Below are 19,427 nucleotides of genomic sequence, written 5' to 3'. Positions count from 1 at the left end.
CACGGTCCTGGAGTGCAATTCCACTCCAGGTTTAACAGGTAACAACAGATAATGAACTACTTCAGGGTCTGGATGGAGGTTTCACTGGTTCAGTTAAACAATTTAGAACAGAGTTGTATCAAAAACCAGGACTGGAAGGGCCAGCCTTGGCCACAACTGCTCCATCTCCTATGTGATCATCGTTTTGAGGTTCTACTTTACTAATCTTAAATTAAACTTTCCCCAGGCACAAAAGGGTAAGTGTGAGTCACGAAAGCTTACTAAAAACAGTCCCATTCTGGGATACATAGCCAGCTCAATAAGAAATGCAGGTCAGTGACAACAATTCAGCCTTCAGTTGTCTTTCTATTTACAGATTAATTGAAAGTGATGTTCCATACCAAAAATAGCTAGTGTTGATTAAAAATGCAAATAGAATCTATTTAGGCAATAATAGCATAACCTGTGTACCTCTTCAGTATTGCTTGAACCAAAAATGAACGCAGCAACTTAATTTATAATGCACACCAAGTACAAATCATCTAATGTTATACCCATAATGGTTGAATCAATCTCTCTCTCTCTATCTCTCTCTCTCTCTCTCTCTCTCTCTCTCTCTCTTTCAATGTTTGATTGTTCAGAAATCTATATACGTAAAACATATCATTAAAATAAATTACATCCAATGATCGTACTGGTACAGCCCAAAGCCACAAATGTCAGGAAATTAAATGATTAAATCAACATTATATATTAAACATCAACTCAGGAAAGCAACATAATTCATATAACAGGAGCAGTGACTCTTTGGTTAAAAATTGGTTAAAAAATTAATTTTAAAACCATAGCGTTATTTTATTGTATTTAAAAACAAAAAAAAAACAAAAACCTTTCCTGACTTTTGTAAACAGCAGTACCAGTAACATTTAAAAATGATATTACAAACTACTGTTTAAAACCATTTTTGTGTTTTCTGATTTATTGTCATGTCTCTTCAGCCTGCCAGAGTCTTCTTGTGATTTGGCAGTGAAGCTAATTTTAAAGTGTAAGTCCTGCACGCCCTTAATAAAAATAGAAGAAATCTAGGTAGATATTTTTCCACCATGCTCCTGTCTCAAGTGGGCTGGGACGAGCAGCAAGCAAGCAGCCATGTCGGCATAAGCCTTGGGCATGTAGCCCATGTTTGTCCAGCGGTCTGTCTGGGGCTCATACCGGTGAATAGACTGGCAATCCTGATATGTCTTGTGACAGAAGCCTCCGAGAATATAAATCTGACCATCCAACACAGTGGAAGCAGGGGTGACGTGTGCTTCAGGGAGGTTGGTGATTGGGGTCCAGACGTCCTTCAGGGGGTCATAACTCTCGCACAGGTACTGATCTGAGAAGCCCACACATAGCTGCTTCAAGCCCCCGGCAACATACAGATATCTGCCTATAGCCTCCATTACATGACCACCTCTGTCATTGCACATAGGAGCCAGCGGGGTGCAGCCTTGCACGGCGTGATAACGGGAGACCGACTTCAAGCTGATGTTGTTGCTGTCATAGCCCCCAGAGATGTAGATTTCTCCATCCCACACAGCTGTGGCATGGGAATATAGAGCCATGTGCAAAGGGTGTACAAACCTAGGTGAAGGAAAGAGTCTGGATACAGTAAATCACTTTTTAATGACTGTGCTGAGTAATATAGACAACAGATTAACACATTTTTAGACGCACTTTACGGTGTTTGTAAATATTGTTTGGTTTGTGTGTTGGTGATTATCCCTGCCAAATACATGTGAGAATATGGCAGTTCTCAAATTAGATGTTAATTGAGAACAGCCACGTGATATAAAAAGGGAATACTTGGATGAGGGATTTTCTTTTGTGCCTGTATATGTTTGTGACTTGTTTTGTTTGATGTTTGTTTTTATTTTGCTGTGTTTTGATGTTCTTTTGATTAATAAATGAGCGCCTCGATGCTTAAACCCCCCAGGCGCTGTCTCTGAATCTTAATAATTCTTTGCCATCCTTTCACCTGTGGTGTCCAGTGTGGATTATAGCGCCTCCACTGACCCAGGCCAGAGCAGGTACTGCGGGTACACCATTTTTTGGAAGGACTTGTGTGAAGAAAAGAAAAATGGAATACTGGCATGGCCAGCAACAGCAGTTGGAAAAAGAAGGTGCCCCATCTGCTATGACTGTGCAGAGTTTTGGCACCAAGGAGAAGAATGCCCTTATGAAGATCCCAGCTTCGTAAAGGCATCCCATTAGGATGAGGTTGTCTCCTGAGCTGTGGCTAACTTAAAGGCCCCAAAACAGTTGCCTGCCCAAAAGCCAGACACAGGCACCTCTGTCTCCCAAGCCACCTGATACAATAATAACAATAATAATAAATTGTATTTATATAGTGCCTTTCATTGCAGGAATCACAAAGTGCTTAACAACAGAGGAAGAAAAACAAATATATACATGGAAAACAATAAGCACAATTACAAGAAAGCCAATAGATAAAAATATGTCTTGAGTCCAGATTTAAAAGCCTCAATAGTCTCACAGTCCTTCAAGTGTCCAGGCAGATTGTTCCAAAGGCAGGGGGGCTATCGAGCAAAAAGCCCTGTCACCCATAGTGTCTTGTCTTCGGCACAAGTAGATTAGAGTCATTGGCAGACCGCAGGTTCCGCTGAGCCCAAGAGGGAGAGGCTGAGTTTCCACAGCCCAAGAAAGGGAAGATCATGTGTCCATAGCTCAAGAAAGGGAAGATCATGTGTCCATAGCTCAAGAATGGGAATCTCATGTGAGCATAGCTCAAGAAAGGGAAGCTCATGTGTGCATAGCTCAAGAAAGGGAATTTCATGTGAGCATAGCTCAAGAAAGGGAAGATCATATGTCCATAGCTCAAGAAAGGGAAGCCCAAGTCACCAGCGACCGAGGGACCGAGGCCATAGGCTCCAGAATGGTCATCACCTCCCCAGGGATCTGCATCTGCCGTCGCCTTCCAAGGGTCTGCACCTGCCATCATCTCCCAAGGGGCCACTCCTGCCCAGTTTTCAATCACCATTGCCCAAGGATGCCAGCTCGGCATCGCCTGGGGGTTCCAGCACGATACCGCCCTGGGAGGCCTGCACATACCTCATATACATCAGGATAAATACTGGATAATCGATTCAATGATTATATTTTGTGACATTGAAACAAAAAGTGCACTGCTTTGGATCCAGATCTGGTTGACAGGCTTGTATTCCTGGCAAGCAACATGTAAATACGTTGTGCACATTGACGAAAACTGACTGGAACCAGATCCTTGATATTTGTAACTGGTTCGACGGGTACCCGGTTTCAAAAGAACTGATTTGCGTGTCTATAGATAAACCATTTTTATGCCGTTACTCCTACAATACCACAAACTACCCTATATTAATGTTAATTACCCCTTGCATTCCATTGCACAAGCTTTTACTGAACTACAATGCTATTAAAATAATAACATCGAGGGGGGGAGGGGTGCGGGGGTCTGTGGTACAATTATCGATATTGTTCCAAATGATTCTATTTAGCGTGCCCAATTAATCGATTACTGTTTGGAAGCTTAAGTGGCAGCCCTAGTACACATGTATTTGTTTTAAAAGTGTGTGTGGGGGGGGGGGGGGGAGTTTGGGGCTTCCTCTGAACAGGATTAATCTGCCCTAATTTATTAACATTACATTTTCAATCAATAAAAGAAAAAGAAAACAACACATTTGGTTAATTTAAAAACATATAATTTTCAACTTAAATTAAGAACCCATGAATCATATGTTGATAATGATAATGATAAAGTTTTATTTACATCATCCAAACACTGATCTCATATATCAGTTTTATTTTGCGGGCTCTACAGTGTGAATGTTGACAGGTTTTACTGTCAATGTGTGGGTCTGGCCCGTGAAAAGCCAATAACTTGAGTGGTCTGAACTAACATGCTGGACATACATTCTCAATAACATTTTTTAAGAATGTCCTTATCGAGTTTCATTCTGGGAAATGGTCTCCCTCTGTATAAGAAACGCTCTTAAGTGTGATATACAGTACATCTGCCCGCACTATTTTATTTATTTATTTATTTATTTATTGACATGGAGTGGATGTGTATAAACTTGGAGTTCTCAATTTTAGCGTATTTTGCCTCCAGTCCACTAGAGGGAGCTGTTCACATTACAAACCTCCAGGTGTTGTCCCCTGGCGTGTAGCACTCCACAGAGTCCAGAATGTGTGTGTTGTCCACGTTTCCCCCCATGGCGTACATCGCCCCATCCACGCACGCCACTGCAAAATAGTTCCGACTCTCATTCATGTCAGGAAGATGCTCCCAGGAGTCATGAGAAGGATGATACCTGAAAATGAGATAAAATAGAGCATATATATATATATATATATATATATATAGATAGAGAGAGAGAGAGAGAGAGAGAGAGAGAGAGAGAGAGAGAGAGAGAGAGAGAGAGAGCAGGAAAGATTAAGTGTATAGAAAAAAAATCACTTTATTTTCCTTTTCGAAACCCAGTTCCCTTCCCTTACTTTGTGCTTTTATTTTTGTAATCTGCATGGTAAAAAGCCATAACACATGACAGAGTGTGCAGTAGTGAAGCTTCGGATTGCCAAAAGGCTTCGATTCCTGTTTTAGGAAATTGTCTGTGCTGAACAGCGTGTTTCTACACCTCACATTTTTTAAGCTACGGGAGGCTGGAAAACGGTCTGAGACACTAAAATTGAATACATTTTTCGGCACCTCAAAAAGTTCAGAATGTGGAGTTCATCTCCTTTCCTCTCACTCTCTCTTGACTTCCTAGGTTTCACTGAAACCTGGCTCTACCCTCATAACTCTACCACTCCAACCACCCTTTCCTCTCCCTATGTCCAGTCCCACTCTCCTTGCCCCTCTGGACAGGGTGCAGGAACTACTTTCTTCCTCCTTGCTCTTTTCTGTCCCCTCTGCTCTCTCCTCTCTCTCTTACTGCTAGCACCTTTGAGTTTTACGCTGTGGCAATCACCTCTCCTTGACGTCTCCTCCCCATTGTTCTCTATTGTCCTCCTGGACCCCGTATTCACTTTCTTGATGAGCTTGACTTCCTTCTCTCTTCCCTACCCTCTCCCTCCACGCCTGTTTTTCCATTAGGTGACTTCAACGTCCACCTCTCCAACACCAACGACTTTACAGTTTTTCTTCCCCTTCTTCACCTTTTCGCCTTCTGTCTCCCCACCCACTCCCACTCACAGGCCATCACTTGGATCTCTTCTTCACCAGGGACTGCTACACCCCACCCGCCCGCTCAGTCACTCCCCTCGATATCTCTGATCAATACTTTACCTCCTTCTGTCACTCCCATCCATTACTACTCTGCCGCCCCCTCTGTCAACTTCCATCGAAACCTCCGTTCTCTCTCACCTCTGTCTTTTCCTCTGCTTCTCTCTCGCACCGCTCCTCTATTGACTCCTTCTCCCAACTCTGTAGACTCAGCTACCTCCATCTTCTTCTCCTCCCTCACCTCCCTCCTCTTCTCCCTTTGCCCCCTCAACCCTCAACCTGCCCGCCCCAACCCTGTCTTTCCTCCATTCTCCGCTCGGCTTGTACCGAACTGCGCTCTGCTGAAAAGAAATGGAAGAAAACTAAACTCTCTGCTGCCTTGGATCTTTATCTCTCACTCCTCTCTTCCTTCTCCTCTACACACCTCTGCCAAACGCTTCTACTTGCACTTTATGATTCAGTCTTCCACTAACAATCCCCATAAACTACCTTCTCCTCCTCCTTAGCCATCCCCCTTTTTCACCTTCCTGTATCTCAGCTGATGACTTTGCCTCCTTCTTCTCCTCCAAAATCACTGAGATTCGCAAACTCTTCAATACCTCACCTTCCCCACCCACCAGCTGTCCTCTGCTCACTCACTCCCCACCCTCTGCAACCCCTCCTAATCTACCCTCCTTCTCCTTCTTTCCTCTCTTGGACTCTGATCTATGCTCACTGCTCCAACCATAAACTCATCACTGTGCTCTGGACCCCCTCCCCACTTACCTTTCCCCCCCTGCTCTACTACCTTTCATTTCCTCTCTTCTCAACACCTCTATCCTCACTGGCTGTTTCCCCTCTGCCTTCAAACAGGCCTGCATCACTCCCATCTTTAAAAAAAAAAACACCCTTGATCCCTCATCCCTCCAGAACTACCTCCTGTCTTCCTTCTCCCTTTCCGTGAGCGGCACATTGCCATATCTCTGCTTACCTGTCAAAACGTTCCCTGCTCAACCCCCTCCAATCCTTTTTGTTAGCCCGGCCCGCTCCACTGAAACTGCTCTTCTCTCCGTCACTAACTCTACTCTCTGCCCGTGCCACCTCCTAATTCTGCTTGACCACTCCGTTGCATTTGACACAGTCGGCCACTCAATTGTCCTGTTCTTCCTTGCTGACCTGGGACTCTCTGGCACTGCTCTTGTCTGGTTCTCCTCCTAATCCACTCGCATCATCTTAGACCTCCTTTTCTCCCCCTCTTTCTTCCCCTCTGCTGATCTCTCTATGACTATTCTTCTTGAATCCACCACCTTCTCTCCCTCCTCATCCACCAAGAACCATGGCGTCACCCTTGATCCCTCCCTCTTGGATACCCACAGATATCAGGACTGCTCAATCCCTGACCATCTTCCGGTACCTCCTCAAGACACACCTGTTCAGACAGCATCTGTAAACATCACACCTCTCCGCTATACTGGACTATATCTCAACCAATTGTATCAGTACTTGCATCATCTTGTGCTTGCACTTAACAGCTGCACACTTTGCTGTGTTCTAGTACTTAATTAATCTTTATTATAACTATATATTCTGTATCCTGTACTTGATTTTACTCTTCTGAGACAATACCTTTACTACAAGTTTAAGTGCTCTTAGTTGAATTCACTCTTAAATGTAATCATTTACTGTACTTTTTATGTTGCTCTTATTTGAATTTGCTCTCATTTTCTACTGATTTTATTGTATTTTATAACTGCTCTTATCGGTAAAGTGATATTTTGTAACAACTGTAAGTCGCCTCAGATAAAGGCATCTGTTAATAAATAAATAAATACTTTGGTTAATTAATTATTATAATAATAATAATAATAATAATAATAATAATAATAATAATAATAATAATAATGTGACTCCATGTTTACCAAATATTATATTTTTAGCTTTTATGTCTAATTCCATGTTTATAATAGGAAATGTGACTCAATTTAACTACTGTGCCACAATATTCATACAAACATGGACTGCTTGAGATGTGAAAAGTTATTACCCCCCGATAAGGGACATCGAGGTCTATTCATAAATATTAACATGTGTCGAAATGAGAAAACAGGAGTACATGATCGGATTTCATCCATAGCTGCCTATTTAACAGTAGTTGCTATTCATAAGAGATAATTCAGATGAGTTGTTAACCCAACAATTTTCGTCTATGAAGGAATGTTTTTAATGAACTGAGAGAAAGGTTAAGGATTACCTTGTCGTTAGCATAAAGTTATCATGGTCCTGAGCGTGAAGCTACTATTCATAACAGTTAAGGACAGCAAAATGCTGTCGATAACTAGGAGTTATTGAATGCTTTCTACAGTCAAGTCTAAACTAACGACAGTTCGGCAAACTACTTTTTTAAAGAAAAATTGTAGCTTTATATGAAGGATAATGTATAATAAATATATATATATATATATATATATATATATATATATATATATATATATATATATATATATATTCACACACAAGAATATATTCTCTGGCATAATCATTTTGAAACAGCGCTGTGAAGCGGAGAGCAAGTGAGAAACTGAGAATGGACAGTTATTTTATTATTATTACTTTGCCATGATACATGGCTGACAGTGTTCCTTTTTTATTTCTTTTACCTGTGTTCACAATAAACAGTTTGAACACTGCCTGTGTAAACCTGTTTATTTTCATGGAGCGTTACAATATGCACTATACCACTGCTGCTGATGCATTCGGTGGGAAATTTGGACTTTCTTGGCATTGCAAAAAACAATGTTCGAGGCTCGATCAGTGTTCGAAAGGGAGTCTTTTTATTTTTTTGCAATACAACGCAAACTTTCACTGATTCATAAACATAAACACGCCTCTGATTGATACCCTGCTTTAAGCAGGGTTTATATTATTTATAATTATTATTATTATTATTATTATTATTATTATTATTATTATTATTAGTTGAGAATTTGCAAGATTAACATTGAAGTGTTTTAACTAATCATTAAACATAAAAAAAAACCAAGGTTGAATAAATTCCATATATAATATTATAAGCAGTTATTAGTTTCTCTAGGATTACCCAGTTAATTGTACTTTAATACTAGAAATAAGAAGATAATCCTAGTCTAAGCATAACTGTATTAACAAAGTCTTCTTACCTTACAACAGACTTTAAGATATCACGCTCCCCGTAGTAGAAGCTGCCACCAAATATATAGAGCTGGTTGTTGAGCACTGCCACAGCGTGTCGGAACCTGGGGATATCCGGGATGGTGCTCAACGGCCTCCAATCTATGTGTTTAACGAGGCCCACGCCATTGAAGAATCTGTGAGCGAACCAGAGACGATTACTTGGCAGCCTCCTGCTGAAATCATTATTGAGATGATCCCCACCAATCAGGACCAGCACTTGGTTTGGGGTTCGTGGCTTACAGGTAACTGGTTTGGTTCCTGGTTTAGGCCTAAGGCTCGCAATTGCCCCATTCAAGAGCTCTTTGCACCCCTGGTTTGTCCTCATGATCTCTGCTCTTTGGACCTCCTTTAGTTCTTTGGGAGACATCAACAGAAACCGGACCCTTTTCATCAAGTCCTCCACCCATTCCAAGCGACGGGTTCTGTCTTCCTCAATCCAAAGCAGGACAATCTTGAATACTTCCACCTTACAGACAATAAGAAGGTATCAGTAAGGCTGTGTTTCTTTCACATTTATCCACGTTTTCCATGGAATTTACACATTGCCATATAATATGTACTTCCCCGTTAAACATCCCATTTCTGAAAGAACAGTGCAAATATGTAATTCTTATCACTGAAAATTAAATACAGTAAACATTTGCCTTATTGACACTGCCTGTTACGCTGCATTTAGGCTGCCAGTTTAGTTTGAGCTTCCCACTTTCTTTAAAATGTCTTCAACAAAAAAAAAAAAAAAAAAAAAACATCACCTGTATCAAAGATCGGAAATGTTTCTGTTAAAGATCGCTTGATCCAGTTCAAGAAGAGGACATGTCACGTGTCTGTTGTTAATTTTATGAATATTTTTATTTTGGCTGTTAATTCACTGATGGTAAAAATAGTATAATAACTAGAGAAAACGTTCCATTTTGAATGTGGCAATGTTATTTTTTCTGCTTTAAATAAATATCCGCTTTAAAGAAATATCTTAACCCTTTGCGGTCCTATGTCGGACCAGGTCCGACTTTACAATTTTCCCTTTCCAGTCCGATGTCGGACCCTGTCCGACATCATCAAAAAGACGTCAAGCACGAGTCTCTAGTCAGTTTAGACTCTAGCAGAGAAAACCATTCAATGGCCGAGTGAGTCCGACTGGAGCCGAATGAAGCTGAGCAATACGCATAACCCCTGCACCTCAGGGATAACACGGATACAAACAAAGGAGATAGCTGCTTCCGCATCCAGCGCTCAAAGAATATCACAGGCATCTGCAGAGCTTATGAGATGTTATAGCAATAAAATAATGAGTTTTATCGCATTATTGAGGAGTTTGGTGATAAAACGAGTGATCAGGAGAGGATTTATCAGTATGCACGTATATAAAGACGTATGTGAACAGCGAACAAGGGGTGGGGCTTGGCTGGAGATGCAGTACTTATGTCCTTTTAGCTATGCACTGCCTTTTAAACCTGTTTTACTCTGAAAAAAAGTATATTTTAAACCGCGCGTGTGAAAATAAATTAGACCTGACCTGCCTGACAAGCGCTGAATAAATGGACCGCTAAGGGTTAAAACACCTATTTCTAGTTACTTAGTAAATCCATCTATCCACATCATTACAATGTTATTATGCATAGTTACAATGTACTAAACGTATACATTTTCTTACATGATATAACCCTAACCCTAACTCTAAATCTAACCCTATGCATAATAACACTGTAAATATGTGTAAGTACACATGGATTTATATATACCTCACTGGTCACACAAAGAGAGTCTTTGCCCAGAAAGTAGACAAGCTGAACTCCATTAAGATCCTGAAACTTAGGAACTGATGCCACTTTCTCAAAGTTGCTCAGAATATACTGCTCCACAAATTCCTTGAGCTCCACCAGATCGTAGGCTTCAGCAAAAGCCATGCAGTCTAAGCAGTTGTCTTCATTGATTTCTATCTGGAGGAAGTCCAAGCACAGCTGCAGGAGGCCCCCGACTTGGTACAGCAGAGCCGCTTCGGTGATCTCAAAGACATTGCCCCAGCTCAGCAAGACAGCCCCTGAGTAGATGAATTGAAGGAGAGAGGAGAGGACAGGGGAGGAAAGACAGGGGAGGTGGACAGTGGTCTCCAGAGACTCCTTCATACCGCTGGAGAACATGGCTCGGAAGAAATCTCCTCCAGCAGCTAGGGCCACACGATGGGCTGGAGAAGAGGGGATAAAATGGTACCATGTGTTGTACCGGCACTAATTATGGCAATAACACATGATTTACACCAAGACTAAGTGTGGGGATTGTATTGAACTTTTTTTTGTTCCACTCAGACCCTTAACTTACTAAATATACAAGTGATATGGTAACCCAAATATGATTCACTTATTACCAACGTGGAATGACTAGGTATGACACTTCATTCCACTCTCAGGTTCTGGCTAAATAGGGCCAAGGGCAACATTGTATTGAATACTGTAGAAGTCTTGTCAGTCACCGCTCAGGAAAATCATTACTGGGTAAAATAGTGAACACATGCACCACCCAGTCATTCAGCATTGTTCACAAATTCATCATATTTAGGGTACCATTGAACCTGTGAGATGGACTGCTCTCTATTTGGGGATACCAAGATATTTAGTTAGTAAGGGGTCTGAGTGAGGAAAAATGGACAACAATCCCCACTGGTCTTAATGTAAATCATTTGTTGTTTCCAAACTTTTGAACACTACTATATATTGTTAGCCTTCTTTTAAAGTAGTTTTTGGCCAATTCCTTGTCACAGTAAATGTAATAATATACTTACTCGGTATCTAATGCTTGCTTGTCTTCTGTGCCCGCTGGTCTTGGCTATATCATTTTTAAAAGTGAATATATTTTTCATATGTCTAAAGTAACGCTTGTTTTAGAAAGATCAAGTTTGATTTTAAGTGTTACTAAAGCTGAAGAAAGACAAAGTCACTTTTTTAGGAATAGTGGCTTGAAACCTGTAGGAGACCAGGAGACCTAGTTTGAGACAACTTTGCTGCGTCAAACCCCCAGTCTAGCCTTGTGTGCAATGTAATGGCCTGAAACCTAGTCTCCTGAAATCACATTCCAAGCCACAAAGTTCCCTCAGCTTAAGGTGTGTAGACATCTAAATGCTTAAGACACTTTTGAAAATTGCTTTTACACGAGAAGTCTAAACATTCCAAAGCATTGGTTTAATCCACTAAGTTGTATGAACTTGCTGGCACGATTTATGAAATTCTTAAATTTGCTTTTCACCGATATAGGACACAACTTCTGCCCTACCTTTAAAGCTGTGTCCATCTGACTGTACCCTGACATCACAGCCTATTCCTTTCTCCCAAAGATTTTGGATGGCTTGGAATGTTTCCTGCCTTTCCCTGGAGGATGAGAGCTGGTAGGTTTTTTCTTCTTGAGGGGGATCTAAGATCCAGCTGCAAACTTGGGATAACCGGTCCACCTCTAGCCAGCTACAAGCCTCCAGAACCTCCACTATGGAATTGTTAACATCTACATGAACATCCCCAGTGTACGCAAAGTCCACTACAGCTTTAATTCCCAGTTGGGTCATCTTATCATCCAAGAACATGGCAGCGGGTTCCCCTGTCTCTGAAAATGTGTGATCTAATCCTCCAGATTCAAACCACCTACACACTGAAGGGCTCACAGCTGCCAAAACCAAGGAGTGAACTTTATAGGTATCTGTCCCCAGTGACATGGTGATGTCCAAGAGAAGACCGTCATCTTTCATGGAACTCAAGGTTTTGAAGAAGGTCTCAACGTGATGAGGGTTTAGATATTCTCTTGTTATAGGTTCAGCAGGTGGTAGAGGGGTGTTTATCTTTAGAGTTTCCTTAGCTTTTCCGCGGAACACCCCAGAGCTCGGTCTCAGAGGTGCTGCGGTGTCGCTGGTCTGAAATAGGCTCATCCTGTCCCGAACTGACATCACTTTTTCCTTCTCCTTGTTTTTCCTATCTGACATTTTCTCGCTGGCTTCTGAATCTGCAGAGTGGGGTTTCTGCAGAAAAGGGAATTGGAACCAACAGGGACAACATATATGAACAAAAGAGGCCATTCAGTCCATCTAAACTCAACCAGATTGATGTCAGGAATTTGTCAAGTTGGGTCCAAGTAATTCAGCCTCAAGTACTAGACTAGGTAATGTATTCCACTACTGTTGTCTTTGCAGCCAATCACAGTAAGAATAAGAACAATTTGAACCTACACAGATTGAAGTGTAAACACCCCAGTCCAGTTACAAATCCAACTGGAACCATCGTCAGAGGCAACCGCTAAAAAAAAAGGTGTCTATAATATTAAATTAACTGTTTTATAACTTATTAACCCATTTCCGTGTTATGTTTATCTGTATATTGAAGTTTTAACATGTTCACTGAGTTTAAAAATGTAATGTTAAAATATAACTAACATACTTAATGCTAAGTAACGAGAACAGAGTACCCTGGACTACTTGGCCTGACACTTCGTTCCGAGGATTAAAAGGAAGTCTGGTATTTAGAAAAGGGGTGGACCTTCGGTACACTAACTCATCGATCCAGAAGAGAGATGATGTGGCAGTCGTGGATTGGAGGAGCGGCTGCAGTGAGTGACGGTATAAATAGGGGTCGAAGCGACGTAATCTGTTCATTTGTTTTGGTTAATGGAAAGTGACCCGGAAGGACCTGTGGTTTTGTGAATCAGTATCGTGAGTGTTTGTTTTGTTCTGTCTATTTTTTGCTTGTAATCACTAGACAGCTAACATGTTCCAGGGCTGTCACCACAGGCCAACACAAACCTGGAACTGCACATGCATCACAATAAACTCTATTTGTACCACAATCACTAATTCACACACTAAAGGGACTTGTGTATGTGTTTTGTGTTTAATGTGGGGATACAATAACGGGACTGTTATTTCAGGACAAACCTGGGGATTATAAAGTAAGTAATACACTCCGCTGTATTAGTTACCAGCATTATTATTTACTATTTGTTTTGCTGTCAGGACTGGACATAAAAGAAATAAAAACAAACCTGGATTACAATCATCTGTCTGTTCTTTGATCACCTGCACCTGCACACTATCAACCACTTTGCCACACCACCCCATCACTGTTAACGATTGCACAGTATTTATCAATATTACTTATGACTTGAAGGTAATGTTGCATTTTACCCCATGAAAATACATTTGACTCTCTCAGTATTAAAATTAGCGGTACGTTACTCCCAGACGCAAAAGCTTATCTGGATCGCTGTTCACTGCTCGTTGTGTGAAGACATGCCTCCTTCGCTCTGTCCTAACTCTCCAATTAATTTCCAACTATGTCTTCTGGTACTGATTTCTGTACTGCACTTAAAGTAGTGTGAGGAAGTATCAGCCCAAAGTGAGGCAAGTTTGGAATTAGTAGAGAGTGGTGTCAAAAAATAACAATGCAGAGAGGAAAATCCCTTCCCTTTGTTTCAAAAGTCTTGTATCTGTACTCAAAGCCTCAGGACAAACACAACACAGCATTTGTAATGAATGGTTTTATTTGAGGATTGCGCAGTAAGGAACAAGATTAAACATTTGCTCTTAATACCACTTGGTTACGGGGATCGGGCATGCTGAAGTCTTTAATAGGGGAGGCATGTTTGAAATCTTAAAATCTTAAAAGGAGTTGGCATAGTTAACCCTAATCAATACATTAAACACAGTAAAGAAATCAGGACCAGAGAACACAGTTGGAAGTGGAGACAGACTTCAGAAAGAGGGGAGGAGACCCTTCTTTACACAAATAGTGGTGAGGGTATGGAATGGGTTACCTAGTCATGTTGTTGAGGCAGAAATAACAGGATTTTTTATCCAACTGGATAAGGTTTTTGAGATCAGTCAGCTACTTGGAAACACACAGGTGCGTCTGGACCGAATGGCCTTTTCTTATGTTCTTAAATTGTTGAACAAGGAGCAGATATACATTTTTTTTTGTTCTTATGTGCTTATGTTTGAGGGTCCATTGTCTGCCAATTTGTGATAGACCCTCTGTGGTTGAAATAAAAATGTGCAAGAGAGTTTACATAGAGCATTATTTTCTGTAGCTGTTCCATATTTTTCTTTGAGGTGCGCTGTATTCTATAGAATTGTCCATAACACTGCAAATGTCTGCACAATTGAAGTTTGATAGCAACAGAACAGGACACACAGCCTTTAACAGAAGACAAGGTCTCAAACACACTGCACATTTTATTTTCTCCACTAGATGCCACTTTTTCTCCTGCACTAATCTGGAGGGAGATCTTGGAGAGCAATATCTGCAGGACAACTATTGGCAGAGCACTGGTTGGTTTGTGGGTATTCAGTCACGAAACTCATGCAATAGATATGTGTTAAAACAGAAACTAGACACCACTTCTACATATGGTCTTGCCCTTGGAGGTACTTCTGCCCATAAATTAGCTTGCAGATAAGTGGAGAAGCTGACCATAGGGGAGCCATAGGCAAGGGGGCAGGATAGTTGCCCTTCCTGTTACATTAAGCCATAAAGAAGGTAGAGGCTGGGGAGGAGGCGAACTCTAGGATGTATTGTTTATTGAGGATGAATAAGATACTAGCTATGGAACTGGTGATTTGATCTGGTATTGGAAGCACCTGGAATATACTTGATGTTTATGCCATTTGATCTAAGGTTAAAATGAGTTCCCTACCACGTTGCTTAATTCATGTAATCTGTGCTCTTGCCAACAAAAACACGCAATATAATTCAAGACGATGTATCTGTTTTAGTCTCTGTGGGTCCTGTTGGTTGTTACAAGATACAGAATGTCAGGTTTTTAAAACAGGAAGGATTTTAGAAAAGAAAAAAAATGCAAAAACGCATTAAATTACAACAAATGCCAGCATTACATTTGTACAATAAAAAAAAAGGATACTGTACCTCAAAGAAAAAATGATGTAAAAATGTATTCTGCTCTTTTATTAAAGGTATAATAAAACAGATACAAAATGTGTTTTATTACATTTAAGAAAAACAAAAATGCCCTTTGGGGTCAAAACAATGCCCTCAATCAACATTTTAAAATGGGAAGGAAAGGGGGAGCAGTCTTGGCTAGCCTCAACAATCAGCCAACAACCTCTGACTGGTTTACTTGACGCAGGGTGGTGTGGGGTGAGAGGGTTTAGAACTAGATAACAGATGCCAGGGTGTTCAAATATGGTCCAGTATCCTCCAGCTCCTGTAATTGGGAGAGATTGAAGGGTGTTGAAGAGAATGTCACTCCCCTTGGGTGATTGCCATTGAACATTGCTCAGATGGAATGTAAGAGCTGTCCAAGATATGTACTGCTATCTGTACAAAGAATAGAACACGCTGTGCTGAGAAACAGAGTAAAATATCATTGTTACTCTTGTGCCAGGCTGTTGCCAAATACTACTGCAATGCAAGCGTGGCTCAGTAACGGCAAAGGTATTTCATCTGGAGCTTTAGCAATCAATCATAAGATTGTCCGAATTGTATAATGGTACTTTTAAAAACAACCAAAGTAAGCATTTTTTTATTGCAGTTTATCAATGTATTTGAATTTATTTTGGAACGCAGTGCAGTACGCCCGCTTATTGAGGACATGACTGAAGTTGGCATTCATTTATTATAGACAAATAATCAAAGGTTTAAATAATTAAAACCTCTTCAGCCTATAAAGAAAGATGGTAAATTGTGGAAACTTAGAAGAGATCATTATTTGACAATGTCAAGAGTTAGCAATATGTTTAACGTTACCATGCCAACAACACAACAAAGGTAACAAAATACATGTATTGTAAACTTTACTGGCTGTTCTGTAACACTTTCACTGTATTGATCCTGATTTCTAGATGGCTGTTAAACTGCATGACTATGAATGTAGAAATCTTACTGAATTTGTATTGTATCTTTGCACATGTTGGCTGATGATGTACATTTCAAAAAAGTTTTTTTTGACAGCCCCCTTCCTAACTCCCATGCTTGTATTATACAGTAGAATCTGAGTGTTCTGATCACCTTAGGAATGGAGGTTTTTCGTAAGTCTGAAATGACCTTACCTCTGAAAATAAGTTTTTAATGGTTTTAACAAATGTGTACACCTTTTATCTACTCCCTCAATCTGGATACAAATGCAAGGATGGAGCAATTCGTGCTTTAAAACAATATTTTACATGGTATATACACACATTTTACTTACCATTGCAATTGTATCTGTGGGGGAAACAGATTTAAATGTCCAGGAAAACCTGGGTTAACGTAACGCAAAATACAGTGATACAACTTGCTCAGGCATTCATGCTCCTTTTGCTTGAAAAAACAAACCTGGACTTTGTTTAAAACTAAAATGTTCCTTATAAAGTAGCCTGTGCCTGTACTTGCTTGGAAAAAAAACACTTGATTGCAAACATCATAAAAAGTTAAACAGAACCTGTAAGAAGAGGACAGTGTAGTGAGCCCTTTGTAATCATGTTTTCAGCTTTTGCGTGTATGAGGCAAATCCAGGAATAAAAATACTCCAAGGTCACCTAAGAGAGAAAGTGAGAGTTGAACCAAGAATTCTCTGGCTGAATCTTGCAATCTGAATGACGGTGGTGTATGTAATTAATAGCCTCTCTTCTCTGCTGGACTGTGACTCACAGAAAAGAAAGCAAGGTTAAATGTTAATTTAGCTCTTGTGGGGAAAACACATTCCACTCATTCATTGTTGAGGGCTAACAGATACAAGGATGGATATGATTGTATTTGTACATTTTAACAGATGTAGTTTAAAAACTGTTTTAAATTCTTTCAAACCCTGCAACTAATCTTTAATACATTTCAACTGTGGTGTTTCTTTTGATAAATGTTTAAACAAATATTGCCTTGCTACTATTTGGCAGATTTCAAATGCACAATTAAGTGCAATGGGGCTCTATTTAAAAATTCAACCAAGGGTCAATGACTATGAAACATTTTAATAACTTGTGGCTTATATATAGAACCTTTATTAAAGAGACATTGGTGTATTAAAAAAAAAAAAAAAAAAAAAACTTAAAATAAATGTGAATTATTGATAATGCTTGATTGATGTTTGCTTTGAAGGCTGGTTTAATGGTTAATTTGATTTATATATATTAATTTACCAATGTAAATATATATATATATATTAAATTAAATTTGTGTTTTTTTTTGATACGGAAAATTTTTATATGTTTTGTCCAAGTTAATTTTTTCCTATTTTTTTTTTTATAAAGTTTTCATTCAAGGAGTTTCTAGAAGGATGTTCTATTATCATTATTTCTTGTAGTCTGTTTAAAAGGCTTTTAGCAAATTTGAGGGGCAGTTAATCAATGTATAACAAATTAAACAAGTAAAACATATTTCCTATCATATAATATTACTTTGAAATCACATGGTAACCGCATTCCTATTCGCAAACCATTATTTGATCATGATCATGTGACCATTTTACTGGGTCCTCCAGGAGGTGAACACTACATTTACTACATATATATATATATATATATATATATATATATATATATATATATATATATATATATATATATATATATATATAGTGCAACAGACCAGAGGCTCTGCATGTTTGTTTGTGTCCAGTCATGCACACACACACACACACACACACACACACACACACACACACACACACACACTTGTCTCAGCTCTGTCACAATATACATAGAGCCAACTCCCCAGCATTTCGGTATGTTTAACATGCTTTTGCCAAGGGACAGTGTGTTTGAAAACAAACAATAGTAAAGGCTCTTAAAAAATGTTGATGCCATTATAACTACACTCACATGTTTCTGTTTAAATCTATGAATGTGTTTGTGATGTGATTGACTGCATAGCTAATGATGCAATGATCTGTTCTTCTTTTCTATTTAAACATTGAGACATCATGGTATGGAGTCTCTTTATCCATGTATTTTCCTTTATTCTTCCGTACTGTACATTATCTAATTTTATTTCTTCAAAAACTACAAATTCTAGATCATTCATGTTATGTTCATTTTGTGAAAAGTAGTTCATTTAATTTTATTATTTCTTATGTTTGATGGGTGATTTTTCTATCCTTTTATATAATGATATACCTATCTATCCTATATATTTTATTTTGTTATATGTTTTGCAAAATATATTGTGAACAAGGTTGCTAGTTTTTGCATGACGGGTTTTAAATTAACAATAGTCTAGAACATACATAACTTTAAAGGAAAAAGAGATTTTCCAATTGTATACAAATAGGGCAGCAGTACTGTATTGATTCCATGTCTAAAAAGCTGTTAAAGAAAATAGGTGTTTTTTTTCTAGTCTTACCTTAAAGCTGTCTTTTTTTCCCTCACAGTCTATGTTTTTGGTTCAGTAGCTGGGAGTAAGTGTCTCTCTGACAGGGAAAATGAAGCCCTTATGTCAAAAGCTTCTTGGCAGGACTGTCACTCAAGCTAGCCAATAATAGCCCCCAATAGTGGGCTTTGTCCAATAAATACAACAGCTAGATCACGTTAATTCGCTCTCATTGGACTTTGAGAAAGACGGCTGCTCTAGTTCATCTGACACTATTACAGTATCTCATGTTGTCTTTGCTACAATGGGCAGATGGAGGTCACATTGAGCACACTTTAAGATACACAGAACCTGTTCTCTTAGGCTTCCTGTACAAAAGCACAATCCCACACTGTTGCTTTCCAAAGTGCCAAAAAACCGTATGTTACCCTGAATGAGGTATATTTGCATAACCTGTCACCTATAGTGTTTTAAACAAAAAAATATATAACCTGTGTCATAACCTTGTCTACAGGGTGTACAGCCACTATGAGTAGAAAAGTCAGCACTGATTCAGTGTGGCAGGTAAACTGGCAATCCTCATTGACTAATGCCAGCCTCTGATTCATTCAATAAAGCTGCAAACATGCAGTCTTTTTTTGTTCCACAGCATTTAAAAATAAAACACAAATAGACTGTTTTAACAGCAGAATATACATTATGCCATAAACAGGTGTGTACAGAGC

General features: G+C 39.5%; 1 protein-coding gene across 1 annotated transcript; it reads right to left on the bottom strand.

Moving 5' to 3' along the window:
• Positions 1-885: 885 nt before the first annotated feature.
• Positions 886-18,866, bottom strand: LOC121305257 (kelch-like protein 33). Its single transcript, XM_041236815.1, has 6 exons — positions 18,736-18,866; positions 11,699-12,431; positions 10,174-10,616; positions 8,401-8,900; positions 4,164-4,334; positions 886-1,605 (listed from the first exon to the last, which is right to left on the bottom strand). Exons 2-6 carry the CDS (start codon positions 12,393-12,395, stop codon positions 1,062-1,064), a joined length of 2,355 nt encoding a protein of 784 aa, XP_041092749.1. The 5' UTR covers positions 12,396-12,431; positions 18,736-18,866; the 3' UTR covers positions 886-1,061.
• Positions 18,867-19,427: the final 561 nt, after the last annotated feature.

This window comes from Polyodon spathula, chromosome 42 (assembly GCF_017654505.1).
Source record: "Polyodon spathula isolate WHYD16114869_AA chromosome 42, ASM1765450v1, whole genome shotgun sequence".
NCBI lineage: Eukaryota > Metazoa > Chordata > Actinopteri > Acipenseriformes > Polyodontidae > Polyodon > Polyodon spathula.
The sequence above is the reverse complement of the archived record's forward strand: the minus strand, read 5'-3'. Positions and strand labels throughout refer to the sequence as shown.